The sequence below is a fragment of the Pholis gunnellus genome (assembly GCF_910591455.1).
Source record: "Pholis gunnellus genome assembly, chromosome: 12".
Classification (NCBI taxonomy): domain Eukaryota; kingdom Metazoa; phylum Chordata; class Actinopteri; order Perciformes; family Pholidae; genus Pholis; species Pholis gunnellus.
In genome coordinates this window covers 2,859,194-2,873,148 of record NC_136539.1, presented here as the reverse complement: position 1 = coordinate 2,873,148, position 13,955 = coordinate 2,859,194, and the positions used below count along the sequence as shown (strand labels likewise).

At 41.9% G+C, this 13,955-nt stretch overlaps 1 protein-coding gene across 1 annotated transcript in view; it reads right to left on the bottom strand.

Annotated features, from left to right (window-relative positions):
• The window catches only part of dpp10 (dipeptidyl peptidase like 10), a gene marked incomplete at both ends in the record, with an annotated part of 203,278 nt that overhangs the window by 77,062 nt on the left and 112,261 nt on the right, over window positions 1–13,955 (bottom strand). Inside the window, 2 exons of the mRNA XM_079169617.1 lie at window positions 4,865–4,960; window positions 9,925–10,039. Coding sequence (XP_079025743.1) covers window positions 4,865–4,960; window positions 9,925–10,039 — 211 coding nt within the window. The remainder of the gene's footprint in view (window positions 1–4,864; window positions 4,961–9,924; window positions 10,040–13,955) is intronic.

The following is a 13,955-nucleotide window of genomic DNA, read 5'->3' as shown; positions in this document are numbered from 1 at the left end:
CATGTCTGCATGTCAAAGTGTCCTTGGGCAAGACACTGAACCCCAAATTACTCCTGAAGACTGAGCCAACAGTGTGTGAGTGTGTGTGAATGAATGGATTAGAATGTGATGAGCAGGTGGCACCTCGTATTGAGGCCTCATCCAGCCTAAGAATGTGTGTGTGAATGTTGATATCTAGTAAAGCGCTTTGTGTTGAGGCAGAAGACTAGAAAGGCGTTAATAAATGTCCTTTACCAAAGAAGGTATACTGTTTCACTATTATATATATGATGTTTCTGGATTAATAAGATTGCTGCCTTAACATGTATGTTGCGTTTTACTGCTGTAGATTTTATCTCCTTTGCATACTGCTGGTTTGTTTAATCTACAGCAATGCATCACATTGTATAACATCATCACATGTCTGTAGTGACCCATGAGAACCATGTCTCTCTAGAGTCAACTTTTCATGAGCTCAGACAAACACCTCTGTTTTGATCTTTGTGATTATGTATTTTAGCCTTTTTAAATAGTTTATTCAGCTTGAGAAGTTGGTGAATTTTCTGGACACATAAAGGAACACTTGACACCTCAATTTATCACAAACGCTCAAAATCAACACTTCTGAAGACACGTGGTTTTCACCGACCAAGAAGGGGAAGAAAAGATGCAGGCTAATCTGAAAGGTAATTGAAGCCATCTGACTAACGCATTGGAGTAAAATGTACAATATTTGCTTCTGCGATGTAGAGGAGTAGAAATAAAAAGTTGTTTGAATTTGAAATACTTGAGTAAAGAACAAGTAGTACCTCGAATGTTTAAGTACAGTGGTCCAGTAAACGTACTTATTTACATTACACCAGTGGTGGGCCGTGCATTTTATACCTGGGCCTTCACTGCTGTCCTGCAGCTGAAACACAGCTACGGTTATTATTTGTTTCGTGTAAAGATGAAGCCAACACCTGTAGATACACTATCTGCGTCTCCTCTCTGCTCTGACTGCTGCGCGAGGCTTCTGTGGGCGGCGACGGAACTCATGGCAGCACCCGCTGCTCGTTCACGACAGTGCAGAACGTACGTGCTTTAACGTCAATGAGGGTTTGGAAAGTCGCCAGATTTAGCGAGAAAGTCGCCAAGTTGCCAACACTGGCACACCAGAGCATTACATTACATTACATTACAGTCATTTAGCAGACGCTTTTACGTAGATCACTGCATAGTTGTATCTGAATAATTCAAAGCATGTACCGTATCATTACTCAATTACCAATTAGCATAAGAAGCAGCATTGGTAAGCTATTAGTGTGATGATCACTTTACACAAGCTATTGTAATGCGTTATGAAAAAACAAACACACAATGAAAAGTCACTGTTTCTGCGACGTTAGTCCAACTCAAGTCCAAGTCCAAGTCCCCATATCTGGTTTGAGATAGATATGGAGTTTGTTTAAAGTCCACATTCAAATATTACAATATTTTCAGAAGACTTTCTGCACTTACAAGCATATAGCTTGGAAATGACCTTCTGACTGCACTCTCTGGAGAAAGTTAACAGGTATACTGCTCCAGAGCAAACGGAGGATAACGCCCTATAGAGTCCAGTTTTGATTGGACAATTGTTTCTATTCTTGCGAGACATTGTGAGGGTGGAAGTGTGTTCCTGACAGTATTCATGAATATGTGTTTTTACAGTTAGCTGGAGTCGTACATCAGCTAGCTGTAGCAAGCTAGAAATGACTGTGTGTGTGTGGCGTGTTCCTGTTCAACAGCTCACCTCTGACTGATCTTAGAACTCCACCTCTGACCATTTTCATGCTCCAAGTTTCTCTAATTTTACATTTAAGAAGCTGAGTCATGCAGCCACAGGAGGATTAAAACATTTCTTTAGCTCAAGTTGAAATATTTTGCTCGTCCGCGAAGGAATTTGTATTCGCTCACCTTTGCATGGACTTTATAAGCACTGCCTCTGAAATTCAATTCATGCTCAGTGTGAATGCACCTTCAGGCTTCAACAGTAGGCATGTTGGAGGAAATGTTGTATGTCCAACTCACTTTCACTTCCAGGTTTGGGACGTTGTGTCCGATTCCACTCATTGCATGCATAGTTTCGTTTTTAAATAAACTTCAATCCTCAAAGGAAGTTAGGTTTAGGTAACACAACTATAGTTAGGGGTAGGAAAAGACAGTGGTTGACGTGAATAACAATACCAACGAGTCATCACATGACTAACGATACTAACAAATCATGTGAATAATAAAATAAGTCAACGTTGACTTTTAGTTTCACAAAAGAGGCCTCCTGAGTGAAAGTCACGTGTTTGTTTGACACCACGGCAGTTGCCCTGAGACTGTGAAAACAATGTGAATGGGTTTACATTGATAGTTGCAATCCCCGGTGCCACTGACCAAGAGTCTGTATTTGAAGCATTAGGAGTGAGAACGGGTCGGTATGTAACACGTTCTAACATATAACACTCACTGCTCTAACTAGGCTCCAACTACGTTCATTGGCTAATAAAACCGTCTATCGAGTGAACTGCTTCTGGCTCTGAGAGCTTAAGTGAGCCAACTGGTGTGTTATTTTCTGCTGTCTGGGCCAATGTGGACACAATATGATGCCCTTCTCCCTGTAGATTGTCAATGACAGGCTGAGGGTGCCCAGCCTGCGTGGGGAGCCGGCGACAATACTGATGGAAAGTGACGCTCACTGAATCACGTGCGGCGGCGGCTAAATGTCACTTTCTCAATCACGTGCATCGGTGTGCAAAACACACACACACACACACACACACACACACACACACACACACACAGATATGCACTCACAACAGCTGGAGAAGATGCTGCATGTAATTTCTTGCACATGTTTCCAACACTAACCAGATGTCTCACTATCTACTCTCAGATCTTCATCAATAAAAGCCATACCCACATCAGAATGACAATGAACTACATGTAACACTGCAGAACTGTCAGACAACACTGCAGTGACACTGTAAACGAATGCATTTCAGAATGATAGTAAACGTGCACATTTGTGTGAAACACAGTACTTCTCATAATGTAACAGCATCTGTGGTGCGATTGATTTAATGGTGCATGGGCCAGTCAGCAGATGCTAATTAACCAGTCCAAACTACAGGTAATTGGGGGGTTATAGTCATCATCATCATCATCACCGTGTTGAAGAGGTGAAGCATTTCCAAGAGACAATGTTCTGTGAAAAAGTGGCGCAATTACCAAAGAGATTGAGATGTACCTGATGGGTCACAGTGCACTTAGCAGTAAATGTAACGATGCAGCCCATTTGACTGATGTCAGATTGTGGCGACCCATCCATCTGAAGCTTTATATGGGCACTCGTTTAGCTGAGGTATGAATTAGTCTCAGATATTCATATCTGTTCTGTGGTCGCTTCCATACCAGTAGTTGGTTCATTTGGTGTGGACCAAAGAAAGAAATAACAGCTACTTGATCTTCGGAGCCGGATTCGATTGCCAATCTATATGGAAGTGCTGCATGTCTGATTTTACTCACCTTATGTATGATTTGTTAAAATGTTTCTGTGTAACTCACTAAGTCACTGCTACTGCACCCTGTTTGCACTTGATTACTCATTAGATCACACAAAATACCCATTCAGATTATCTCTAATGGAGACAGAGATGAAAGACTTTCAAGCTCAAACCTCCAAAGCCTCTGACTTAGAAAAAAAAAATCTCATTTTTACTCCAAATCCTCGTGATCAATCTTTCCTCTCTCTCCCGTCTGTCCGCTATCTTCTCACATTTGTCTGGGGTCTATTTTGGCCCATCCATCCACAAACCACCCTATAAAGCTGACTTTTCTGGCCGCCTCATCGCACAACATCGGCGCTCCCTCTGTCTAGCCTGAGGTCAGCTCGGGGAATGAGATGGAGCTGCAAAAGATAGTGGAGAAATGTCACCCGGGAATGAAATATTGATGGACGGAAAGGCCTCGCCTCTTGCCCTTGCCCGCGGGCATGGAGGGAGAGGCACGCAGTCGATGGGCAACGGAGAGGAAAGCCAAAACAAACACACTAATCCTGAGGAAAGGAGCCAGACGGAGAGCGATGCGGGAACGCCACAATCCTGTCCAGCCTTTTCCCTCGGAGGTATCGTTATCTTCTCCCTCCCCCTCAGCCAACCATAATCAGATTCTCTTGCACTTCACTTGATGCGGTTTATTTTCAGCCCAAAGCCTTCCAGGCTTAACATATGATCCCCTTCTGGCAAATAAGGGAATCAATACAATGTAAATAAGGCGAGGGGAAATGAATCCCAACGTCTGAATTTGCATAACCACATGCAACGTAAGGCCAGGATGAAACATGCCAGCCTAGTTTAAGGCTGAACTGTCGGCTTGCTGTTGTAGCGAGCCTCAATTGCAAAGCAGGAGAGGCAGTAGGGAGACATGTCATCCCTCTGCTGCTGTTTGCTTTGCACAGAACACTCAGAACTCCCCGAGATCTCGTTCATGTCAACTACATGTCAAGGTGTGTTTTGTATGAAGAGAGATATGAAGAATGGGACGGGTGATGTAGTCAGTTTATCAGGCAGTCACTCAAGTCATTGTATAACTCAACCGTAATAACGACTATGCCACATGTGTGCTGAGCTTGTCACTCCATGGAACATGCCGATGGCAGCTTTGTCTGCCACGAGAAAACAATGAAGCCTCATTAGAGCCAAATCCAAATGCCTTCATATCAAATCTCCTCCAGGCCAAAGACCGATGTATAAAAATACATTGTGTGTTTTCATCCGTCCCAGTGCCCCAGTCGTTTCCATCCGTGGCATCCGAAGGAATCAACAGGAATGCTCTGGATTCCAGCCGGTTACAGTGAATGTCGTGGACTACTCACCATTGATCCATTTGGCCTCCGGGTCATGGACCTTGAACTCAGCCTTAAACAGATCCTCCACGGCCAGTTTGGTGTTGCTTCCAGCTTGGCTGTCAGCTGCAAAAACAAGCCATTCATTATTAAGTTGCCTTACATTTCATGGAAGATGTGGGTGCCACATAGACGCAATGTTCTCTCCAGTTATCAAACATCGGTTCTATCTGGCAAGTCACTTTGTTTTTCTAGCATGCACACAGTTTGAAATCAGTCTTCAGCGTTAGCTGACCTTGGGATTCACTTCCACCACTATCATTTATATGCTCTCCCGGCATCGAAAAATAAAAATGTACAACACTGGTCTTAGAAAGCATCCACATAACTATGTGTATGACAGAGACTTAGCTTTTAAAACACAGGTAGTGCAGGTGCAGTTACTGAGACAAGTGATGCAGAAAATGACTAAGTAAAACACATTTTTACATTGATCCTGACAAAATATAAAATATATTTGACCTTGAAATATCAATAATAGAGTCCAACATATAATTGTTTGTTTTTTTCGGCTCATGAAAGATTTTGTATTAACGTATACATCTATGTTGGATGCAAAATGTCAAAGACATGTTTGAGGTAGTTTAGAGAGATCATTTACAACTGTAAAATATATTAAGTTCATATCATATTTTATATTCATTCTTTTAGCCAAACTGTAAACGATCGTAATCAAAAAGGTTTGTTTACGTCATTCATTTACATTTTAAAACTAATATCAGTCGATGTATCAGAACACAGGCACAAACTCTCGGGCATGAAGATCATGCGTGAGCCTCGTTTACATTAAACGACCCTAACAAGGGAAGTGTTTACCCTGAAAAAGTTTTCTTCTCCCGATCAACAATGGTTGTATTCGTTTTAATGAATTTGGAATTGAGATTACACTTAAAACCCTTTTAAAACTCAACAGTCTGGCCGCCTAATTCAGTCAAACGGCGACATCCTGTTTCTTTTGTCGTTAGAGACGACCTGGAACCTTTTTCAATAGCTGCCTGCTTGACTGCACCTTCATCCTGTTTACCTGTATATCATCAACCACCTCTGCTCAGACCTTCTGCCTTTGCTTGTTAACTCATGCATCTTCACTTCTACAAGAAATCACTGAACTGTTCCTGTGTGCTCCATTCGTCGGCATTCGGGTAATTTCCCTTGTTGCCTCGCTCACCAGCTTGGCACTTAAAGCTCCATTAATCAATATTTCTATAGCAACAATGAATCAAATATTGTGACAGGGATCCTTTACAGTGACAAACCCACAGAGAAACATTCCCCAACTCTGCACTTGTACACAGCAACTGACTTCTTTTTAGCTTTTGGTTTTGGTTTGACTTCCTGCATACAGTTCAGTTTTTTAATCAAGCAGACAGCGGTTTTCATCAAATAAATAGATACAAATATAAATGTACTCCTGCAACCTGAACAAAACTAAAATTTAAATAAACTATTCTAAAGAAATCCATTTAAATGAAAAAGATGCACACAGAATGGCATTTCACATGTTCATTAATATGACCATTACTGGGCTAGAAACTCCTTAAGTTATTCAAATGTTGCCCCTGGAAATGTTTCATTTTTAATTATGAAATGTTATTCCTTTAGCAGGAAGAGAACGTGCCAATTGAAAGCTCCTCCTGAATAGGACAGCTGCCGATTGTGAGCAGAATAGTAGGGCCAAGTCATTTTGAATGTCAGCCACATTGGCTTTCCTTGATAACTCCACACAGCATGTTTGTTTATGGAGGCAATGAAAGTCTAACCAACCGTGGAATACACCAGGGAAGAGTGCACTGCATGGGCCGTGGATTGTGATGGTTTTTCATCTGTGGAACTTTCAGGTTTTTCTTTATAGTATTAAAGTAGTCAAAGAATAATAAGGATGATGCTGCTGTGTGATATTCAATTCAATTTATTTTGTCTAAACCAAAATCACAAATCACAAATTTGCCTCAGAGGGCTTTACAATCTGTACACATGCGACACATGCGACGTCCTCTCTCCCAGGACCCTCACATCTCTGTAAATGATATAGAGAGGTTCAAGGTCTGAGGGGGTCTCACATGTCACAATACAGTGAGTTATCTCAAAATAAATTGAGATTCCATGAAAAACATAACAGACCTCTTATACTCCACTGCCAGCTCTTTACCGTTACGTCATTCAGATTACATTATGAAAAATACTATTTAAAAAGATGTTACAATTGTGTGAAAAGTGGTGGGGGTACATCTAGCACAACCAGGCGGCAACCTCCGTGTCTGAAAAGTGAAGCCAATGCAGAAGTGCATTGAACTTGCATTCTTTCTAACGGCCATCAGGGGGCGACTCCTCTGGTTGAGAGTTGTCCGTGTTTTGGTCTTACGACTTTAACCCTTTCACAGTGTGTTTTCAGTTCATGAAAGTTAATTGTTACTTTTTGGTCACCTAAACATGTCTTGGTCAGAGTTCAGTTGTACTCATAGACTGTATAGGAAGTAGACGTAGACATCGTGATGTCACCAATTGGTTTGTAGGCTGCCATTTTGAAGCTTAAAGTATAGCATTTTTTTTTGCAACTAATGAAGGGAAGTGATCATATTTGGACTGCGGAGGAGTGACGTAGAGACGCAGTATACGACTCTGGTAATGGCAGCGACCTGTCAATCCCAAGGTAGCCCCGCCTGAAAGCATACTCCTCTTTATGGTCTATTTGACTCTAAATGGACCATAATTTACTAAATGAACATCATGCTGTATTGAAGAAGACTTGAAACTAGAGATTGAGACCATAAACTCATGCTCACAATGTTTACTTACTATTATATTATACTATCGCAACCAGAGGAGTCACCTCCTGATGGCCATTTGAAAAATGCTAGTTTAAGAAACTTTCGCAGTGGCTTCATCCTCTCGTTACTTCTAGTTGCAAAACACAATATGACGACGGCTTGAAATCAAGATGGCAACAGACAAAATGCTGAATTTGAGGCTTCAAAACCATAATCCACAAACCCATGGATGATGTCACTGTGACTACGTTCAGTTGCTTTCATACAGTCTATGGGCATAACAGTGGGCACTGGTGTTCAAACATCCTCAGTATAGTGCACACATAATATTTTCATCAATATTCATCATCTACTTGTAAATATTTATTTCAAGATGCATCAATCAGTTGTTGTTGTTTTTTGGGGGGAGGGGTTTATTTTCAGCTTTTTTTTTGCTTTTTGGTGGCAGAACATATCCCTTACATTTGACATGTTATTGCTTTTTGAAGTCGACATGGCTAACATGTTAGAAAACTGTACACGTCCCACAGACACAGAGCAACATTAGCATTCATTTGGAGTTGTGTTTCCAGCAACCAGACAAATGTAAGTCCAATGTTCACTCTCCTTTGTGTCGTGTGGTGCTGGTCAGGTAGAGTGGGATAATCAAAGGTTTTTCACTCAAAACAGCTACAAACAGCGTTGATGGGGCAGTGCGAGTGTACCCAAGATTAAAACTGAGAGTCCATACAACCCGAACAACAAGCTGAAAGAAGCTAAAATGTTGTTCATATAAAACCAGACAGACAGAGAGGTGGTGGAGAAAATCCACTGCTCTTCTTTTACTGTTGAGCAAGTCTGTCATCTTCTGATATTCTACCAAAGTCGTCCTCTGCAGCCTTTTGGAGGAGGACTGAACCATACTGACGCTCTCTTCGGGTGAAGGATAATCTGTTGATCCATCCGCATTTAACAACCAAGAATTTGAACATGACTTTTAGAGCATAATGAAATACTTAATCTGCATAGATGTTTGTTGGTCAAATGGTAGCAGCTGAACAAGTTTAACAAGTTGATGAGAACAGACTTTAACCCTAAAACCAAACAATAAACTTAAGGAAGCAAAAACTCTTGGTAGAGCTGAAGTGAACGGCAGAGTTATGGGATCATTTTCTGTGCAGCAACAGCTTTTGCATCACACAGTTATTAAATCTGGTCAGAATTTTGTCTGACCAGATGTCGACCAGATGTCATTTTGTCAACAGAATGTGAGGAGTTTACAGTGTTGGATGTTATGTCAAAGACATCTATGCATTGGGTTGCAGAGATATCTACTGAAGTGAGCATGCTAACCAGCTAGCCCCAGCCCGTCCTGTCTTGTAATACCCCATGTACCTAGAGAGGAGACCCTGAGTCACTGTTGCATCCGTCCTGAGTCCAACGGGAGAGGACAAAGAAGTAGGACTACCCCAAGGACGAGAAAACGCCTCGTCCTCCCCGCCGACGGGAGGCTACTTTGCCAAGAGTAAAGCGAGCCGAAGGTATGGGAGATGGACGGACCTTCCGTTAGCAGTTAGCTTGAATTCAACCAGTGTAAACCCCAGGACCTTGGGTCTGATCCTGGGGGACTGCCCAGACTCTCCACCAGATCAGATGTTACAGTCGCACAGGTTAGACCCAGTGCGCCACCAGCCGGCTGTGCTGGGGTTTTCCGAGTCACCACAGCCACCAACTGAAGCTCCATTCCCTGGAGCCGCAGCTCGCTGCCCCTCCAGCAGAGGAGTCCCCTGCCAGTGGGGAGCATGAGACGAAGGCATGTTTCTCATTTCAACCACTTCGGCTTTAATCCATTAAACAAACTATCAAAACTCATGTAAAATTTAAGCCGACGACACACATGAAGATCATAACCAGAGATTATTCTCAGAGTTTCAGCAGTTTACTTGAATTTCGCATATTCTTGCCCTGCTGTTAGTTATTAGTTGGCTTTTTTATTTATAAAAATGCTTTAGTGAAATGCTGCCTCCTATTTCTCTGAAGCATGTGGCTAGGGATTACACAGTGCACCTTTTAAGAAATCTTGAAAAGGACAGTTTAGTTATTTTTGCATGGTACAACGTTGCATGTAATGTCTTGTGAACTTTTAGGGTTTGAAAGTCTTTGAAGGTGCAGCAACACTGAACACTTTAGCAACACTAAAAACACTGTAAAACACGGACTCTTGAACCAGAGCTAATCACAGGACCTCTGAGACAGCAGGGCACAATCACAGCTGAGTGTTACCTGGTGTGAGGAGGATGACAGACATGGTGATTAGGGAGCAGACCACCAAGATGACCAGCAGAGCGATGGCAATCCCTTTCCAGTTCCTCTGAGGAGGACTCCCCCCACCCAGGTCCTGCAGAACGGGAGAAATAGAGGTGAGAGTGGAACAGCAAAGACAAAGACTTCCCCGGCTGACTAGGCTTTGAATACAAATGAGTCTATATCACATTCCTTAAGTTTAACAGTTTTGATGTTTACCAACTTGATTTGTTCACACAAAAATGAAATGTAAAAAGTTAGATATTTGTTCAGAGGCCAATATGAAAGCTAAATCACTGAGAGGCTTGGCAACGCAGGTCCATCCCGATGATCACATATTGCACACAACTGCAGCACACAGTGGTGCTGCTCACAATACCTATTAACAAGGGTCACATTGAGGCTTTGTATTTTCAATTCCATCCCCTGCACGGTGAAGGATTTGCTATGAAGGGCTTTGCATGAGCCACACTGTAAGCCGGAAATGTGAAACTCGCTGTATCGGTGCTGAAGTGCTTAGTATTTGCATGTTTCTATCATTGCTCGGCCAACCTATCCTTTGAGTCACATATCCTGACCTGTGGAACACACATACCTTCTGCTGAGGCCAAGAGTCACACTTTCCGAGTTTGGCAGGTAAGGAATACAGCAGCCATTTGCATTCAAGGGCTCAGTCTGTCAAACTGACTGTCAAAAGACTTGGTTGGTGCAACTTTAGGAGCAATGGAAGTCAAGACGGCGGCTGGCGGTGACACGGTTTTACACTCGGCGGCTCACGTAACCGCAGTTTCACAAGCGCCTTGGAGAATTATGGTGGCCTTCAAGTTATGTAAAAATAATGAGAAAAGGTTCTCTAGAGCCCATGTTTGGTTTGTCCGTTCTGGGCTACTGTAGAAACACGGCGATGCAACATTGCGGACTATGTGAAGAACACCTAACCTGATTTTAAAAAAGACATGGCAGTTAATTGGATGAACCATCCGTCAATCAAACTCTTGCGTAAGCAGGTCAGGAGGAGAGCAAAAACGTCTTTTCCATGGAGAAAAGCCTTCCGTGCTGTTCTTTGCTCTTCTTTCAATGAAGAAAAAGTCTCCCGTTCTGATAGAACTGATGCTGTTGTGACGCTCAGACGGATTATGTTTGGCAGGTTAGGAATACAGCAGCCATTTGCATTCAAGGGCTCCATCTGTCAAACTGGCTGCAGAAAGATTTGGCTCCAGCAATCTGAGTGACCGCAAAGTACACTGAGTGTGATATTATCTACAGTGAAATAGCTATCCAGGAGAGTTTGTGAAAGCTTTCGCCTGTAACTCCATCTCTGAGTCCTGGTATTAGAGAGTCTTAAACGGGGTCTTCCACCACATCTGCTGCCTCTGATAAGATGCATTAAGTCTCCCCCTATATATTTTTCCTCACCGCAGCTCCTCCTGCCCTCAATTACTCACAAAACCCTGCCGGTGAAATACAGTGATCACTGACCACCAACCCACTGCTGCATCTTGATTGGCTGGAGGGGAGGCGGAACAAAATGATTGCCAATTAGAGTTGGGTTCATCATCAGTCTCACACTTTCTCTGAAATCCCTTTTCTAAATACTTGATGGTTTAAAAGCATTGAAGCTCACTTTTTCATCAACTGATAAGTCAATTATGAATGAAGTACATCCAGTTTTTTTTTTCTCACAGACCATATAACAGAACTTTGGCTGTTTAGTGACCATTTTCTACTAACCTTCTTGTACTGGCTAACAGTTGGACTAGAGTACATTTCTTTTTTACGGTCACCATGATCGCAGACACAGTGCATGGATGCAGTGTTACATTATTCACAGTCCCCGCCGGACTCATAAGACCGCTCTATTATCAGGTCTTGGGCTGCTGCTCATTTCATTAATACCACAAAAAACTGACGTGTCCTTGAAAACTGACAGCAACTCTAAATTGCCTTTGTGCCTCCATGCATGAGATTCATACTCCCTCTCTTTTTCACTTTCTCTCATTTTTTCCTCCCCAAATTTTCTATTTGGCCACATTTGAATCATCAGCCTCAGTTTATTAACTCAATTATGAGCAACAATAGAACCACTAAGAGAATCTTTACTCACTGAGTCTCTCAATTACCATTATTATAAATCTTACAAACCTATTAGACGAAATGGGACAGCAATCCTTTATCAAGATCATTGGACCCTCATCATAAGTAAATACATGTCTACATTTCCTCTATAAATCTATGTAGACAGAGAACAAGCCGAGGCCTTGATGAGCTATATTTATTTTGGAAAGATTATTTCTTGCAGAGAACCAAGTAGAAATGGGGAGAGAGAGAGAGAGAGAGAGAGAAAGAGAGAGAGAGAGATTCAAATGCAACAAAGGTTCCCGTAACATTGTAGTTATATGCCAGGTGCTATAATCAAGCTCGCTTCATGAGCTCTTTTACTAATTTGAACTGGTAAGCATTGCAGACATAGTTTGAGACAAAATCCTCATGACAAACAAACAAAACTAAAATAGCTAAAGAGTATTTCCAGGACCTTTACTCTCTCACATAAAGTGTGTGAAATGTAGTGTCATCCAGAGGTGTGGTTGCAGGTTGCAGCCAACTGGATACCCCTTCTCTTCACCTCTTTTTTTCCAAGATAGCGCCAAGGTAAAGCCATTCGCCTTGCTCAGAGGCCATCCTAGGCCATAATACTACGGTGGCCTTCAGGTAACGAAAAAAAACAACCCGCGAAAAGCTCTCACTAGAGCCAGTGTTCGGTTTGTCCGTTCTGGTCTACCCGCTCCGTGTGTAGATGCTCATTCTACGATAAGGAAAAGACAATTTGCGGTTTTGCGTAATTATACTACATGATAATGAAAATGATATTCTATTTCTGCAAATAAATGCTCCGCAGTTTTACACACTAGACCTTCCACATGCTTAAATTAAGCACATCGTTATTTCTTAAGAAAGAAAAACACAATAGGTTTCATCTCTACTACACATTTGGCAACACCCAACCTAACGCAAACAACTGAAAGCATTTCATTTTTCCTCTAGTCATTTTTCCATTTGACTATCTATCAGCATGTCATTTGCTTTCTAAATGTGTTCATTTTACAAGTATGAGCTACAGAGGGACACTCGACGTCTGGCCAGTAAGGACGAGAAAGCATGTGCCTTCCTTTTTATTTGGCTGAAAGCAAAAATACGGAGACAAAAGCCTTTTCCTTTATCCACCAATGCTCCTCTACCACTCGTAACCATATTTAATACCACACAAGGAGTCTCAGTTATTGGACTGGTTACGTGCTGAGCAATCTATAAATGCAGACCATATGTGCAGGAATTATCAACTGTCAGCCAAAACTGTGTATAGCTACTATTTGCTGTACAATTCACACTGTTGTTTATTGTCATGAGTAGAGAAAAGTAACTATTTCTTTCAGGAGGAGGACGATTTGACAGCTTTCTTACAGCGAATAAAGGCATCAACCAATCAACAGACATACTCAAAATGTACACGATAGCACACATGTGGCACCATTTCAAAGGCAAATAAAAAGACTTTCCAACGGTATAAGATGTATTACCAAGAACACAAATTTCATTACTTTTTGTGCTACGTTTATTTACTGTCTTGGTCCAGCTAGGCCACTTTTTGTAATTCTTAACAAAACCCAGCTGACTCGTGTCAACACAGTACCTTGAAGCGAGTAGCTTTTTATGCAATAGTGACAATTTAAGAGTTGTTCAATGTTGTTTGTGCTAAGCTAGGCTAATCGGGCCCTGAATCAAAGTGTCAAGACAGGGATACAAATTTCTTTCAGCCTGCACCTAACTTCCTTCAAGACAGCAAACAAGCATGTAGCCCATATTTCTAATTGTATAGTATTCAATCACTTCTCAATTCAAAAGAACACCTTTTTAGCTTTTTGTCATGTTGGTATAAAACAATCAGGAGGTTGCACTTTGGTTGCAAAGGTTGGTTGCCACTTTGAAGAGCAGAGGGATTTGTTAGTAGGGCA